General features: G+C 51.3%; 1 protein-coding gene across 1 annotated transcript in view; it reads left to right on the top strand.

Moving 5' to 3' along the window:
* DNAI1 (dynein axonemal intermediate chain 1) overlaps window positions 1–16539 on the top strand; it is a 252883-nt gene that overhangs the window by 29080 nt on the left and 207264 nt on the right. The window contains exons 3-13 of the mRNA XM_069745862.1: window positions 43–111; window positions 371–469; window positions 1585–1665; window positions 1813–1939; window positions 2121–2185; window positions 3199–3327; window positions 3443–3502; window positions 3591–3722; window positions 3810–3894; window positions 12229–12346; window positions 14518–14561. Of these exons, the coding sequence (XP_069601963.1) occupies window positions 43–111; window positions 371–469; window positions 1585–1665; window positions 1813–1939; window positions 2121–2185; window positions 3199–3327; window positions 3443–3502; window positions 3591–3722; window positions 3810–3894; window positions 12229–12346; window positions 14518–14561 (1009 nt within the window). The remainder of the gene's footprint in view (window positions 1–42; window positions 112–370; window positions 470–1584; window positions 1666–1812; window positions 1940–2120; window positions 2186–3198; window positions 3328–3442; window positions 3503–3590; window positions 3723–3809; window positions 3895–12228; window positions 12347–14517; window positions 14562–16539) is intronic.

Below are 16539 nucleotides of genomic sequence, written 5' to 3'. Positions count from 1 at the left end.
TCCCCCCACTACTTTTTACAGCAGACTCTTCTGTCTCCGCAGGGCGCTGCTCCTGTCCAGACTCAGAAGCCGAATGTCTCCAAGCCAATGAAGGCCATAACCAGGAGGAGGGTGAGGACAAGGACTATAGACTCATGTCTGGGGCTCTACAGAGCCTATAGAAACTCGATACATGATTTGCAGTCCGTCTGTAAAGCGGTTATAATAACATAACCACGCTCTTACACAAATGGCGCCATTTCTGTCCATGGGTTGTCTCTAGTTGGGCAACTTCACTGAAGTGAATGGGACTTGGCTGCAATATCACTAATAGCCTGGACTCCTCTTTCCCCAATTCCCGGCCCCCACTGATAAAGCCTTCATGTGTCAGGATGAAGATGACTCCACAGACATGGGGGACGGAGCAGACGAATGGACGCAGCCCAAGACCCTGGTGAAACCACCGGACCAGCTGGAGCTAACCGAGGCCGTGAGTATGCATACTACTATATATGTGTATGTACCCGAAGGAGCCGGACTGATTGCTCATGATGAGGGCAGTAGTCCAGGTGAGACGTGATCAGGAGGTGGATTGTTGTGTTATCATAAGTAATAGTGCGGCCAGGACAAATACAGGAGATGCTCTCTGTATAGAGATAGCAGCAAGGACACCCAGCCGACTGAATGCGGGGACTCGTGGCCGACTGCCTGGGGGGACTCGCATCTGACTGCCTGCGGGGACTCGTGGCCGACTGCCTGCGGGGACTCGCGGCCGACTGCCTGCGGGGACTCGTGGCCGACTGCCTGCGGGGACTCGCATCCGACTGCCTGCGGGGACTTGTGGCCGACTGCCTGCGGGGATTCGCGGCCGACTGCCTGCGGGGACTCGCGTCCGACTGCCTGCGGGGACTCGCGTCCGACTGCCTGCGGGGACTCGCGTCCGACTGCCTGCGGGGACTCGCGTCCGACTGCCTGCGGGGACTCGCGTCCGACTGCCTGCGGGGACTCGCGTCCGACTGCCTGCGGGGACTCGCGTCCGACTGCCTGCGGGGACTCGCGTCCGACTGCCTGCGGGGACTCGCGTCCGACTGCCTGCGGGGACTCGCGTCCGACTGCCTGCGGGGACTTGCGGCCGACTGCCTGCGGGGACTCGCGGCCGACTGCCTGCGGGGACACGCGGCCGACTGTCTGCGGGGACATGTGACTTACTGTCAGCACACACAAACATTTATTAGGTCTATAGGTGGAGTATACTGCCTGTGCTCAGTATACACTGCCGTCGGTACCACTGTCTATAGCACCGTATTTCCGCTGGGCTATCTGTACACTGTATACCATCACCTATACACTGTGTATGCCACCACTTTTCCGCTGTACTTGCTGCCTGTATACTGTGTATGAAGCCTTCCTATAAGCAGAGAGCAGCGTGCCCCTCGCCCCCTGCGGCCCCTCATCAGAAGATGTTTCTGTGAATTATTCAGTGATGTTGGCAGGACGGCGTAGTTCCAGGATGCCCATATGCCCGGCTGCAGGACAGCACAGTGCCCAGCGGCAGGATGGTGCGGCGCCCGCATTCACCCCGAGCTCTATATTTCCTGTTTACAGGAGCTGAAGGAAGAATTCACACGTATCCTGACCGCCAACAACCCGCACGCTCCGCAGAACATCGTCAGATACAGCTTCAAAGTGAGTAGTGTAAAGTACAAATATGTCTTTCTGGTGATCCGGAATGTATGATAATCCGGCGCTCGCGGCTGTATCGTATAGCCTGGAGCCCACTCTCTACACAGTATATATAGGATATACGCCATTTATCTCCTCCGTTGTGTGCAGGAGCGAGCCTACAAGCCCATCAGCATCGTGGACCAGCTGGCCGTTCACTTCTCGCTGGACGGGAACATGTTACATAAAGACTCAGACGAGGCGCGGAGACAGCGGGTGAGGATGGGCGTCATTGACGGTAAGTGACCCACAGTGACAGTCATGGACAGGTGAGGTGACAGAGTACTGTCTGGCCATCCATGAAGATGCCGGCTGTCACCTCCCTGTCTGTCATCCACAGGTCTGTTTATAACTGTTGGCAATGGTCGGTCTGTCGCCATGTATACATGTATAAACTCATCCTGCACCTCCCCCCACAGAGAATGGGCCGAGTGATGCCCCCGAGACCGGAGACAGGGAAGCAGACGGGAGAGCTGAGCCTGCGGTACTGTATATACATTAGGTTATATGCCCCCCGGGGGTGACCCCACTGCTCTGATACACCTCAGCTGCTGCAGAACCTCAGCATACACCTCAGCTGCTGCAGAACCTCAGCATACACCTCAGCTACTGTAGAACCTCAGCATACACCTCAGCCGCTTCTGAACCTCATCATACACCTCAACTGCTGCAGAACCTCAGCATACACCTCAGCTACTGCAGAATCTCATCATGCACCTCAGCTGCTGCAGAACCTCATTATACTCCTTAGCTGCTGTAGAACCTCATCATATTCCTCAGCCGCTTCAGAACCTCAGCATACACCTCAGCTGCTCCAGAACCTCAGCATACACCTCAGCTGCTCCAGAACCTCAGCATACACCTCAGCTGCTGCAGAACCTCAGCATACACCTCAGCTGCTGCAGAACCTCAGCATACACCTCAGCAGCTGCAGAACCTCAGCATACACCTCAGCTGCTGCAGAACCTCAGCATACACCTCAGCCGCTTCTGAACCTCAGCATACACCTCAACTGCTGCAGAACCTCAGCATACACCTCAGCTACTGCAGAATCTCATCATGCACCTCAGCTGCTGCAGAACCTCATTATACTCCTTAGGCTGCTGTAGAACCTCATCATATTCCTCAGCCGCTTCAGAACCTCAGCATACACCTCAGCTGCTCCAGAACCTCATCATACACCTCAGCTGCTCCAGAACCTCAGCATACACCTCAGCTGCTGCAGAACCTCAGCATACACCTCAGCTGCTGCAGAACCTCAGCATACACCTCAGCTGCTGCAGAACCTCAGCATACACCTCAGCTGCTGCAGAACCTCAGCATACACCTCAGCAACTGCAGAACCTCAGCATACGCCTCAGCTGCTGCAGAACCTCAGCATACGCCTCAGCTGCTGCAGAACCTCAGCATACGCCTCTACTGCTGTAGAACCTCATCATACACCTCAGCTGCTGCAGAACCTCCACGTTCACCTTGTACATGTCCCGTCATCCTCAGGGCGCTGTTGCTGCTGCTGATGGGGCTGAGGGTGAGGAACTTGTCACCAAAAGCAGAAAAGAACGGAGATTGACCAACCAGTTCAACTTCAGCGAGAGAGCGTCACAGACGTACAACAACCCCCAGCGGGTAAGGTCAGGTTATGTGTGACATGTCTGATGGGGGAGGGTAGGAGACCCCCTCGTACACGGCACCACACGGTCACCACAAGGGTCCAAGCAGTGACCACATCGTTCTGTTCCAGGAAAGAGCATCGCAGACAGAACCACCGCCACGAGCCACGTTCTCCGGCACCGCCAATCAGGTACACGGTACTGACGTGTGTGTGTGCAGACAGTGTGCCCGGCTGTACCCGGGGCACACAGTGTCAGTGTCGCGCCTCCATCTTTCAGTGGGAGATCTATGATGCTTACATTGCGGAGCTACAGAAGCAGGAGAAGCTGAAGGAGAAGCAGAAAGCCCCCGCGTCCAAGAAGGAGGATGAGCTCCAGTCCAGGCGGAGGGTGCCCACCTCCGAGTCTCAGGTGAGACCCCGAGGATCCCCATAACAGGACAGGGGTCATACTTCTCCTTATATAACTGAGTCGTCTCAATGTCTTGTACTGGAGCAGAGCGATGACATCAGCAAGGTGGAGAAATCCAGCAAAATCATGGAGCGGATGGTGAACCAGAACACGTTCGATGACGTCACACAAGGTGAGAAGTGTGAGATGTATGTATACCACGAAGTGATGACATCACACGGGTGAGAAGTGTGTATACCACACAGTGATGACATCACACAGGGTGAGAAGTGTGTATACCACACAGTGATGACATCACACGGGTGAGAAGTGTGTATACCACACAGTGATGACATCACACGAGGTGAGATGTGTGAAATGTACAGTACAGACCAAAAGTTTGGACACACCTTCTCATTTAAAGATTTTTCTGTATTTTCATGACTATGAGAATTGTACATTCACACTGAAGGCATCAAAACTATGAATTAACATATGTGGAATTATATACTTAACAAAAAAGTGTGAAACAACTGAAATTATGTCTTATATTCTAGGTTCTTCAAAGTAGCCACATTTTGCTTTGATGACTGCTTTGCACTTTCTTGGCATTCTCTTGATGAGCTTCGAGAGGTAGTCACCAGGAATGGTTTTCACTTCACAGGTGTGCCCTGTCAGGTTTAATAAGTGGGATTTCTTGCCTTATAAATGGGGTTGGGAACATCAGTTGTGTTGTGCAGAAGTCTGGTGGATACACAGCTGATAATCCTACTGAATAGACTGTTAGAATTTGTATTATGGCAAGAAAAAGGCAGCTAAGTAAAGGAAAATGAGTGGCCATCATTACTTTAAGAAATGAAGGTCAGTCAGTCCGAAAAATTGGGAAAACTTTGAAAGTGTCCCCAAGAGCAGTGGCAAAAACCATCAAGCGCTACAAAGAAACTGGCTCACATGAGGACCGCCCCAGGAAAGGAAGACCAAGAGTCACCTCTGCTTCTGAGGATAAGTTTATTCGAGTCAGCAGCCTCAGAAATCGCAGGTTAACAGCAGCTCAGATTAGAGACCAGGTCAATGCCACACAGAGTTCTAGCAGCAGACACATCTCTACAACAACTGTTAAGGGGAGACTTTGTGCAGCAGGCCTTCATGGTAAAATAGCTGCTAGGAAACCACTGCTAAGGACAGGCAACAAGCAGAAGAGACTTGTTTGGGCTAAAGAACACAAGGAATGGACATTAGACCTGTGGAAATCTGTGCTTTGGTCTGATGAGTCCAAATTTGAGATCTTTGGTTCCAACCACCGTGTCTTTGTGCGACGCAGAAAAGGTGAACGGATGGACTCTACATGCCTGGTTCCCACCGTGAAGCATGGAGGAGGAGGTGTGATGGTGTGGGGGGGCTTTACTGGTGACATGTTAATTCATAGTTTTGATGCCTTCAGTGTGAATGTACAGTTTTTATAGTCATGAAAATACAGAAAAATCTTTAAATGAGAAGGTGTGTCCAAACTTTTGGTCTGTACTGTATATATACCGCACGGTGATGACATCACACGAGGTGAGAAGTGTGAGATGTTTGTATACCGCACAGTGATGACATCACACGAGGTGAGAAGTGTGAGATGTATGTATACTGCACAGTGATGACATCACACGGGGTGAGAAGTGTGAGATGTTTGTATACCGCACAGTGATGACATCACACGGGGTGAGAAGTGTGAGATGTATGTATACCGCACGGTGATGACATCACACGGGGTGAGAAGTGTGAGATGTATGTATACCGCACAGTGATGACATCACACGGGGTGAGAAGTGTGAGATGTATGTATACCGCACGGTGATGACATCACACGGGGTGAGAAGTGTGAGATGTTTGTATACTGCACAGTGATGACATCACACCAGGGGAGAAGTGTGAGATGTTTGTATACCGCACAGTGATGACATCACACGGGGTGAGAAGTATGTATGCCACACAGTGATGACATCTCACGGGGTGAGAAGTATGTATACCACACAGTGATGACATCACACGGGGTGAGAAGTGTGAGATGTATGTATACCGCACAGTGATGACATCACACGGGGTGAGAAGTGTGAGATGTATGTATACCGCACAGTGATGACATCACACGAGGGGAGAAGTGTGAGATGTATGTATACCGCACAGTGATGACATCACACGGGGTGAGAAGTGTGAGATGTATGTATACCGCACAGTGATGACATCACACGAGGGGAGAAGTGTGAGATGTATGTATACCGCACAGTGATGACATCACACGAGGGGAGAAGTGTGAGATGTATGTATACTGCACAGTGATGACATCACACGGGGTGAGAAGTGTGAGATGTATGTATACCGCACAGTGATGACATCACGCGGGGTGAGAAGTGTGAGATGTATATATACCGCACGGTGATGACATCACACGAGGGGAGAAGTGTGAGATGTATGTATACCGCACAGTGATGACATCACACGAGGGGAGAAGTGTGAGATGTATGTATACCGCACAGTGATGACATCACACGAGGGGAGAAGTGTGAGATGTATGTATACCGCACAGTGATGACATCACACGAGGGGAGAAGTGTGAGATGTATGTATACCGCACATTGATGACATCACACGGGGTGAGAAGTGTGAGATGTATGTATACCGCACAGTGATGACATCACACGAGGGGAGAAGTGTGAGATGTATGTATACCGCACGGTGATGACATCACACGAGGGGAGAAGTGTGAGATGTATGTATACCGCACAGTGATGACATCACACGGGGTGAGAAGTGTGAGATGTATATATACCGCACAGTGATGACATCACACGAGGGGAGAAGTGTGAGATGTATGTATACCGCACGGTGATGACATCACACGAGGGGAGAAGTGTGAGATGTATGTATACCGCACAGTAATGACATCACACGGGGTGAGAAGTGTGAGATGTATGTATACCGCACAGTGATGACATCACACGAGGGGAGAAGTGTGAGATGTATATATCGCACAGTGATGACATCACACGAGGGGAGAAGTGTGAGATGTATGTATACTGCACAGTGATGACATCACACGGGGTGAGAAGTGTGAGATGTATATATACCGCACAGTGATGACATCACACGAGGGGAGAAGTGTGAGATGTATGTATACCGCACAGTGATGACATCACACAAAGCGCGACGTTGGTCCTATGTGGAGAGTTCTCACGTTTCCCTTACTCATAACATGAAGTAAACGCAACAATATGTTAAAGGGAAGCGTCATCAGAAATTGACCTAGGATTTAGAGGGAAGCTGACGACTGCCCCGCAGACTGAACCACGGGCGCAAATATCAGAATATAATTGGTGATGTCACAGCTCACCTCCTCCTCCTCCTGTACAGTGACCTCTGCACGGGTCATAGAGCATGCCCACAACACTCCCCATAAGAGTTTAGAAGATGGGGTGTCTGGTAATCTCCTGTGTTGGTGGATATCCCATTTATTAGTAATTAGTGCTCGTGGTTCTGCCCCATCACTTACGGATCCTAATTACAGAAGGGAACAGCAGCAGTACTGGCACTCGTGTACTGACAGACGGACGCTCCTGTACTGGCACTCGTGTACTGACAGATGGACGCTCATGGCCAGACGGACGCTCCTGTACTGGCACTCGTGTACTGACAGATGGACGCTTATGTACTGACACTCGTGTACTGACAGATGGACGCTTATGTACTGACACTCGTGTACTGACAGATGGATGCTCATGTACTGGCACTCGTGTACTGACAGACGGACGCTCATGGCCAGACGGACGCTCCTGTACTGGCACTCGTGTACTGACAGATGGACGCTTATGTACTGACACTCGTGTACTGACAGATGGACGCTCATGGCCAGACGGACGCTCCTGTACTGACACTCGTGTACTGACAGACGGACGCTCATGTGCTGGCACTCGTGTACTGACAGATGGACGCTCATGTACTGACACTCGTGTACTGACAGACGGACCCTCATGGCCAGACGGACGCTCCTGTACTGACACTCGTGTACTGACAGACGGACGCTCCTGTACTGACACTCGTGTACTGACAGATGGACGCTCCTGTACTGACACTCGTGTACTGACAGACGGACCCTCATGGCCAGACGAACGCTCCTGTACTGACACTCGTGTACTGACAGATGGATGCTTATGTACTGACACTCGTGTACTGACAGATGGATGCTCATGTACTGACACTCGTGTACTGACAGACGGACGCTCATGTACTGACACTCGTGTACTGACAGACGGACGCTCATGTACTGACACTCGTGTACTGACAGACGGACGCTCCTGTACTGACACTCGTGTACTGACAGATGGATGCTCATGTACTGACACTCGTGTACTGACAGATGGACGCTCATGGCCAGACGGACGCTCCTGTACTGACACTCGTGTACTGACAGATGGACGCTCATGGCCAGACGGACGCTCATGTACTGACACTCGTGTACTGACAGATGGACGCTTATGTACTGACACTCATGTACTGACAGACGGACGCTCATGGCCAGACGGACACTCCTGTACTGACACTCGTGTACTGACAGATGGACGCTCATGGCCAGACGGACACTCCTGTACTGACACTCGTGTACTGACAGACGGACGCTCATGTACTGACACTCGTGTACTGACAGATGGACGCTCATGTACAGACACTCGTGTACTGACAGATGGACGCTCAGGGCCAGACGGATGCTCCTGTACTGACACTCGTGTACTGACAGACGGACACTTATGTACTGACACTCGTGTACTGACAGATGGACGCTCATGTACTGACACTCTTATAGTGGCAGATGGACGCTCCTGTACTGACTCTCGTGTACTGACAGATGGATGCTCATGGCCAGACGGACGCTCATGTACTGACACTCGTGTACTGACAGATGGACGCTCATGGCCAGACGGACGCTCCTGTACTGACACTCATGTACTGACAGATGGACGCTCATGGCCAGACGGACGCTCCTGTACTGACACTCGTGTACTGACAGATGGACGCTCATGGCCAGACGGACGCTCCTGTACTGACACTCATGTACTGACAGATGGACGCTCATGGCCAGACGGACGCTCATGTACTGACACTCTCATACTGACAGATGGACGCTCATGGCCAGATGGACGCTCCTGTACTGACTCTCGTGTACTGACAGATGGACGCTCATGTACTGACACTCTCATACTGACAGGTGGACGCTCATGGCCAGATGGACGCTCCTGTACTGACACTCGTGTACTCACAGATGGACGCTCATGTACTGACACTCGTGTACTGACAGATGGACGCTCATGTACTGACACTCGTGTACTGACAGATGGACGCTCATGTACTGACACTCGTGTACTCACAGATGGACGCTCATGTACTGACACTCGTGTACTGACAGATGGACGCTCCTGTACTGACACTCGTGTACTCACAGATGGACGCTCATGTACTGACACTCGTGTACTGACAGATGGACGCTCATGGCCAGATGGACGCTCCTGTACTGACACTCATGTACTGACAGATGGACGCTCATGGCCAGACGGACGCTCCTGTACTGACACTCGTGTACTGACAGATGGACGCTCATGGCCAGACGGACGCTCCTGTACTGACTCTCGTGTACTGACAGATGGACGCTCATATACTGACACTCTCATACTGACAGATGGACGCTCATGGCCAGATGGACGCTCCTGTACTGACACTCGTGTACTCACAGATGGACGCTCATGTACTGACACTCGTGTACTGACAGATGGACTCTCATGTACTGACACTCGTGTACTGACAGATGGACGCTCATGGCCAGATGGACGCTCCTGTACTGACACTCGGGTACTGACAGACGGACACTCATGTACTGACACTCGTGTACTGACAGACGGACGCTCCTGTACTGACACTCGTGTACTGACAGACGGACACTCATGTACTGACACTCGTGTACTGACAGATGGACGCTCATGTACTGACACTATCATAGTGACAGATGGACGCTCATGGCCGGATGTACGCTCGTACTGACAGATGGATGCTTATGGCCAGACGGACGCTCCTGTACTAACACTCAGGTACTGACATTCGAACGCTCATGTACTGACACTCGTGTACTGACAGATGGACGCTCATGTACTGACACTCGTGTACTGACAGATGGACGCTCATGTACTGACACTCGTGTACTGACAGATGGACGCTCATGTACTAACACTCAGGTACTGACAGACGAACGCTCATGTACTGACACTCGTGTACTGACAGATGGACGCTCATGTACTGACACTCGTGTACTGACAGATGGACGCTCATGTACTGACACTCGTGTACTGACAGATGGACGCTCATGTACTAACACTCAGGTACTGACAGACGAACGCTCATGTACTGACACTCTTGTACTGACAGATGGACGCTCATGGCCAGACGGACGCTCCTGTACTGACACTCGGGTACTGACAGATGGACGCTCATGTACTGACACTCGTGTACTGACAGATGGATGCTCATGTACTGACACTTGTGTACTGACAGACGGACACTCATGTACTGACACTCGTGTACTGACAGACGGACGCTCATGTACTGACACTCGTGTACTGACAGATGGATGCTCATGTACTGACACTATCATAGTGACAGATGGATGCTTATGGCCAGACGGATGCTCCTGTACTAACACTCAGGTACTGACAGACGAACGCTCATGTACTGACTCTCGTGTACTGACAGATGGACGCTCATGTACTGACACTCGTGTACTGACAGATGGACGCTCATGGCCAGACGGACGCTCCTGTACTGACACTCGTGTACTGACAGATGGACGCTCATGTACTGACACTCGTGTACTGACAGATGGACGCTCATGGCCAGACGGACGCTCCTGTACTGACACTCGTGTACTGACAAATGGACGCTCATGTACTGACACTCGTGTACTGACAGATGGATGCTCATGTACTGACACTCGTGTACTGACAGATGGACGCTCATGGCCAGACGGACGCTCCTGTACTGACACTCGTGTACTGACAGATGGATGCTCATGTACTGACACTCGTGTACTGACAGATGGACGCTCATGGCCAGACGGACGCTCCTGTACTGACACTCGTGTACTGACAGATGGATGCTCATGTACTGACACTCGTGTACTGACAGATGGACGCTCATGTACTGACACTCGTGTACTGACAGATGGACGCTCATGTACTGACACTCGTGTACTGACAGATGGACGCTCATGTACTGACACTCGTGTACTGACAGATGGACGCTCCTGTACTGACCCTCGTGTACTGACAGATGGATGCTCATGTACTCACACTCTCATAGTGACAGATGGATGCTCATGGCTCCTGTACTGACTCTCGTGTACTGACAGATGGACGCTCATGGCCAGACGGACGCTCATGTACTGACACTCGTGTACTGACAGACGGACGCTCATGTACTGACACTCGTGTACTGACAGATGGATGCTCATGGCCAGACGGACGCTCCTGTACTGACACTTATGTACTGACAGATGGACGCTCATGTACTGACGGATGGACGCTCATGTACTGACAGATGGACGTTCATGTACTGACAGACGTATGCTCATGTACTGACAGACGTATGCTCATGTACTGACAGACGTATGCTCATGTACTGACGGATGGACGCTCATGTACTGACACTTGTGTACTGATAGATGTATGCTCATGTACTGACAGATGGACGCTCATGTACTGACGGATGGACGCTCATGTACTGACGGATGGATGCTCATGTACTGACAGCCGGACGCTCATGTACTGACAGATGGACGCTCATGTACTGACGGATGGACGCTCCTGTACTGACACTCATGTACTGACGGATGGACGCTCATGTACTGACGGATGGACGCTCATGTACTGACAGATGGACGTTCATGTACTGACAGACGTATGCTCATGTACTGACAGACGTATGCTCATGTACTGACAGACGTATGGTCATGTACTGACGGATGGACGCTCATGTACTGACACTTGTGTACTGATAGATGTATGCTCATGTACTGACGGATGGACGCTCATGTACTGACGGATGGATGCTCATGTACTGACGGATGGATGCTCATGTACTGACGGATGGACGCTCATGTACTGACGGATGGATGCTCATGTACTGACACTCGTGTACTGACAGCCGGACGCTCATGTACTGACACTCATGTACTGACAGATGGACGCTCATGTACTGACGGATGGACGCTCATGTACTGACGGACTGACGGTCGTACTGACAGATGTATGCTCATGTACTGACAGATGGACGCTCATGTACTGACAGATGGACGCTCATGTACTGACGGATGGACGCTCATGTACTGACGGATGGACGCTCATGTACTGACGGATGGACGCTCATGTACTGACGGATGGACGCTCATGTACTGACACTCATGTACTGACAGCCGGACGCTCACATGCTTCCTTCTCTTGTCCAGACTTCAGGTACTTTGAGGATGTGGCGGACGAGTTTCGGGAGCAGGAGGGCACGCTGCTGCCACTCTGGAGGTTCCAGTATGAGAAGGCCAAACGCCTGGCAGTGACTGCCCTCTGCTGGTGAGTGCGGGTGTTACTTTCTATGGTAGCAGGAGAGCGGAGGGGCAGAGACCCCCTGTGTAGCGGGTATTCGGCCATGACGCTGATTCGTGGTAACTAACATAAAGCTGTAAGGCAGAATGTCAGCAATTTGTGGTACAGCCACCTGTCATTGTGCCGATCAGCGACATGTGCCGCTCCCTGATTATCATACTAGGGGCGCAGACAGACGACCGTTCTTCTCGTGCATCGCAATCCTTGGATGGACCGTCGGCTCTCCTGATCTGAGCGTGACAGCTGCATAGTAACACATCAGGTCAGGAGAGGTGGCGGGCCGTCCGTGCAGTGCGATGTCTGTCTGTCTGCGCCCTGTGCGGATCTGATCATTCATGACGCTTAGAACTCGCTGCTGCAGAACCTATTCCTGAAGAACAAATGAGCGTTTCCTGCTCTTCCCTAATTGATAGATAGACTGTGGATTGTAAAAGTCTTCACCCCCTTGTTTTTTACCTATTTTGTTTCGTTACAACCTTTGTGTAAATATTTTTGGAATCCGACTTGTGTGTGATGCATCAGCACTACATAGTCTAAGTAGGTGAAGTGAGAAAATATAGGCAGAAATTACATTTATGGGATCAAATAACTAAACATTGTCATGTACATGTGTATTCACCCCTTTTTCTATGAAGTTCCTAAACATTTCTGCTGCCGGCAATTCCCTTCATCAGTCCCACGCTTAGTGACAGGACGTCCCCCTGTGTGCAATCTAAGTGTCACTTGTCTGTATATACACTTTACCTTTTCTGAAAGGCCACAGAGGCTGCAACACCATTAACAAGAGACACCACTAACCAAACGCCATTAAGACCAAGGAGATCTCCATCCAACACCATGAAGACCAAGGAGATCTCCATCCAACACCATGAAGACCAAGGAGATCTCCATCCAACACCATGAAGACCAAGGAGATCTCCATCCAACACCATGAAGACCAAGGAGATCTCCATCCAACACCATGAAGACCAAGGAGATCTCCATCCAACACCATGAAGACCAAGGAGATCTCCATCCAACACCATGAAGACCAAGGAGATCTCCATCCAACACCATGAAGACCAAGGAGATCTCCATCCAACACCATGAAGACCAAGGAGATCTCCATCCAACACCATGAAGACCAAGGAGATCTCCATCCAACACCATGAAGACCAAGGAGATCTCCATCCAACACCATGAAGACCAAGGAGATCTCCATCCAACACCATGAAGACCAAGGAGATCTCCATCCAACACCATGAAGACCAAGGAGATCTCCATCCAACACCATGAAGACCAAGGAGATCTCCATCCAACACCATGAAGGCCAAGGAGATCTCCATCCAACACCATGAAGGCCAAGGAGATCTCCAAACAACACTGTGGAGACACGGGGGTCAGTGGATGCTCTCGTCCACTAGCCCGGCTGTCTTTAGCAAGACCTCATGGACCAGGGCTCATCCCACTGAACGCCCGCTCTATCTCGCCATGGGCAGAACACTACTCAGACAACACAGGATGAGGGTAAGGCTGTGGCAATAATTTATTGAACCACCAACATGCAATAGCACACAGAACAGTCCCAGCAGATACCCAAGATGGTGCACATTACAGAGTCTCACCCTTCCACTGACTCGCCGGGATTAGAGCTGCTTCAAGTGCCGCATACCCCCACCAGTGAGGAGGTAACGACAAGCTTAGGAAACTAACAAAGAGCAGTGAGGTATGTGGCCAGGTGACCCGATTGTCCCAACCTGGATTTTTTAAGGCATCTCTGAGGTTTCAGTGATGGTTAATGGAGCAGTCCTGTGTTCTTCCAGCCGGGTCCGTAGTACCCTAAGCTGAGATCCTGAAGAGTCACACCTATCAGAAGAAAAAGTCTCTTTATATAGTTCTCAACTGGCCTTAACCCAGCATCCAGAGGTCAGAGAGATGTGAATGAGGCCAACCTGCATTGATTGATTATGTAAGCTATTTTTAGGCTATGTGCACACGTTCAGGTTTTTTCACGTTTTTTTTCGCAGTAAAAACGCTATAAAAACTCATTAAAAATGCATACATTATGTGTCCTATCATTTAAAATGCATTCTGCATGTTTTGTGCACATGATGCATTTTTTTCCCTTCTATCACCTGATCCTTGTTCTCTCCTCACAGGAACCCCAAGTACAAGGATCTGTTTGCTGTGGGACACGGATCATGTGAGTTCTGTATAATGGCCTGGCACTGTTGTGGGGGCGCTCTGTCCAGCACTGTTGTGGGGATGCTCTGCCTGGCACTGTTGTGGGGGTGCTCTGTCCGGCACTGTTATGGGGGCGATGTGGCTGGCACTGTTGTCGGGGTGCTCTGTCCGGCACTGTTATGGGGGCGATGTGGCTGGCACTGTTGTGGGGGTGCTCTTTTGGCACTGTTGTGGGGGTGCTCTGGCTAGCACTGTTGTGGGGGCGCTCTGGTGGCACTGTTGTGGGACCGCTCTGGTGGCACTGTTGTGGGGGTGCTCTTGCTAGCACTGTTGTGGGAGCGTTCTGGCTGGCACTGTTGTGGGGGCGCTCTGCCTAGCACTGTTATGGGGGCGCTCTGGCTGGCACTGTTGTGGGGGCGCTCTGGTGGCACTGTTGTGGGGGTGCTCTGGCTAGCACTGTTGTGGGGGCGCTCTGGCTAGCACTGTTGTGGGGGCGCTCTGGCTGGCACTGTTGTGGGGGCGATGTAGCCAGCACTGTTGTGGGGGCGATGTGGCCAGCACTGTTGTGGGGGCACTAACCTATTATGTATCAGCAGGGGCCACAGTTGCGGAGTATAAGTAATACAAGTCCTGTACAGTTGGGGTCTTGTGCGGAGCAGCTTCATGTCGGGGTCACCGTCCAGCCTCATCTCTCAGCATTGGAGCAGAGCGCTGGTCCGCGGCCCCCCGGATATGCAGAACTCTGCCCACAACTTCTCCAACAGCGGAGGATGATCGAGCACTGAACCAAGAGGCGGCTCGTCCGATCCTGTCAGCATCAACGTATTATATGTAGTCATCACATCAGCGCCTCATTAGTCAGGAGGAGAAGACTGCTGTCTGATGTAATGGCCGATCCCCCCCCCCCATCCCCAGTCACTGCTGTCTGATGTAATGGCCGCTCCCCCCCATCCCCAGTCACTGCTGTCTGATGTAATGACCGATCCCCCCCAGTCACTGCTGTCTTATGTAATGGCCGATCCCCCCCCAGTCACTGCTGTCTGATGTAATGGCCGATCCCCCCCAGTCACTGCTGTCTGATGTAATGGCCGATCCCCCCGAGTCACTGCTGTCTGATGTAATAGCCGATCCCCCCGAGTCACTGCTGTCTGATGTAATGGCCGATCCCTGTTATGATCTGGTGGTTTAGGAGCAACATGGAACGAGCTCTGAAGGAAGTGGTATCTGTACTGACCGCAGTCCCTAAGCTCAACACAACACTAGAAGTAGCCGTGGAATGCTCCTAACTCTCCCTAGGCATCTCGTCACAGCCTAAGAGCTAACTACCCCTAAAGATAGAAGCAGGAAAACTATCTTGCCTCAGAGAAAATCCCCAAAGGATAGATTAGCCCCCCACAAATAATGACTGTGAGTGGAGAGGGAAAGGACATACACAGAATGAAACCAGGATGAACACAGGAGGCCAGACTAGCTAGAAAGATAGGACAGGATGGAATACTGTGCGGTCAGTATAAAACACTACAAAAATCCACGCACAGATTACAAAAATCTCCACACCTGACTAAAGGTGTGGAGGGTAAATCTGCTTCCCAGAGCTTCCAGCAACACAGAGTTAATTCATACTGATAAGCTGGACAAACATAGAAAGCACAGAACGGATAAGTTCACAATCTGGGGACAGAAAAGAGCAAGCAAGAACTTAGCTTTGCTGAACTGGTCAGGATAACTGGGAAATCCAAAGAGATGTGAATCCAACCAGGAACCATTTACAAGTGGCACTGGCTGAAGGAAAGAGCCAGGCATAAATAGCCGAGCAGAAAAGACAATCAGTAGAAGCAGCTGCTGACAGCTAAATCCAAGGAGCAGCCATTCCACTTGAAACCACAAGAGAGAGCCCAAGAGCAGAACCCACAAAAGTGCCACTCACAACCACCGGAGGGAGCCCAAGAGCGGAATTCACAACAGTACCCCCCCCCCCCCCATTCCCCCATTGAGGA

The sequence above is a fragment of the Ranitomeya imitator genome, chromosome 1 (assembly GCF_032444005.1).
Source record: "Ranitomeya imitator isolate aRanImi1 chromosome 1, aRanImi1.pri, whole genome shotgun sequence".
Classification (NCBI taxonomy): Eukaryota; Metazoa; Chordata; class Amphibia; order Anura; family Dendrobatidae; genus Ranitomeya; species Ranitomeya imitator.
This window is presented reverse-complemented; position numbering and strand designations above follow the sequence as displayed.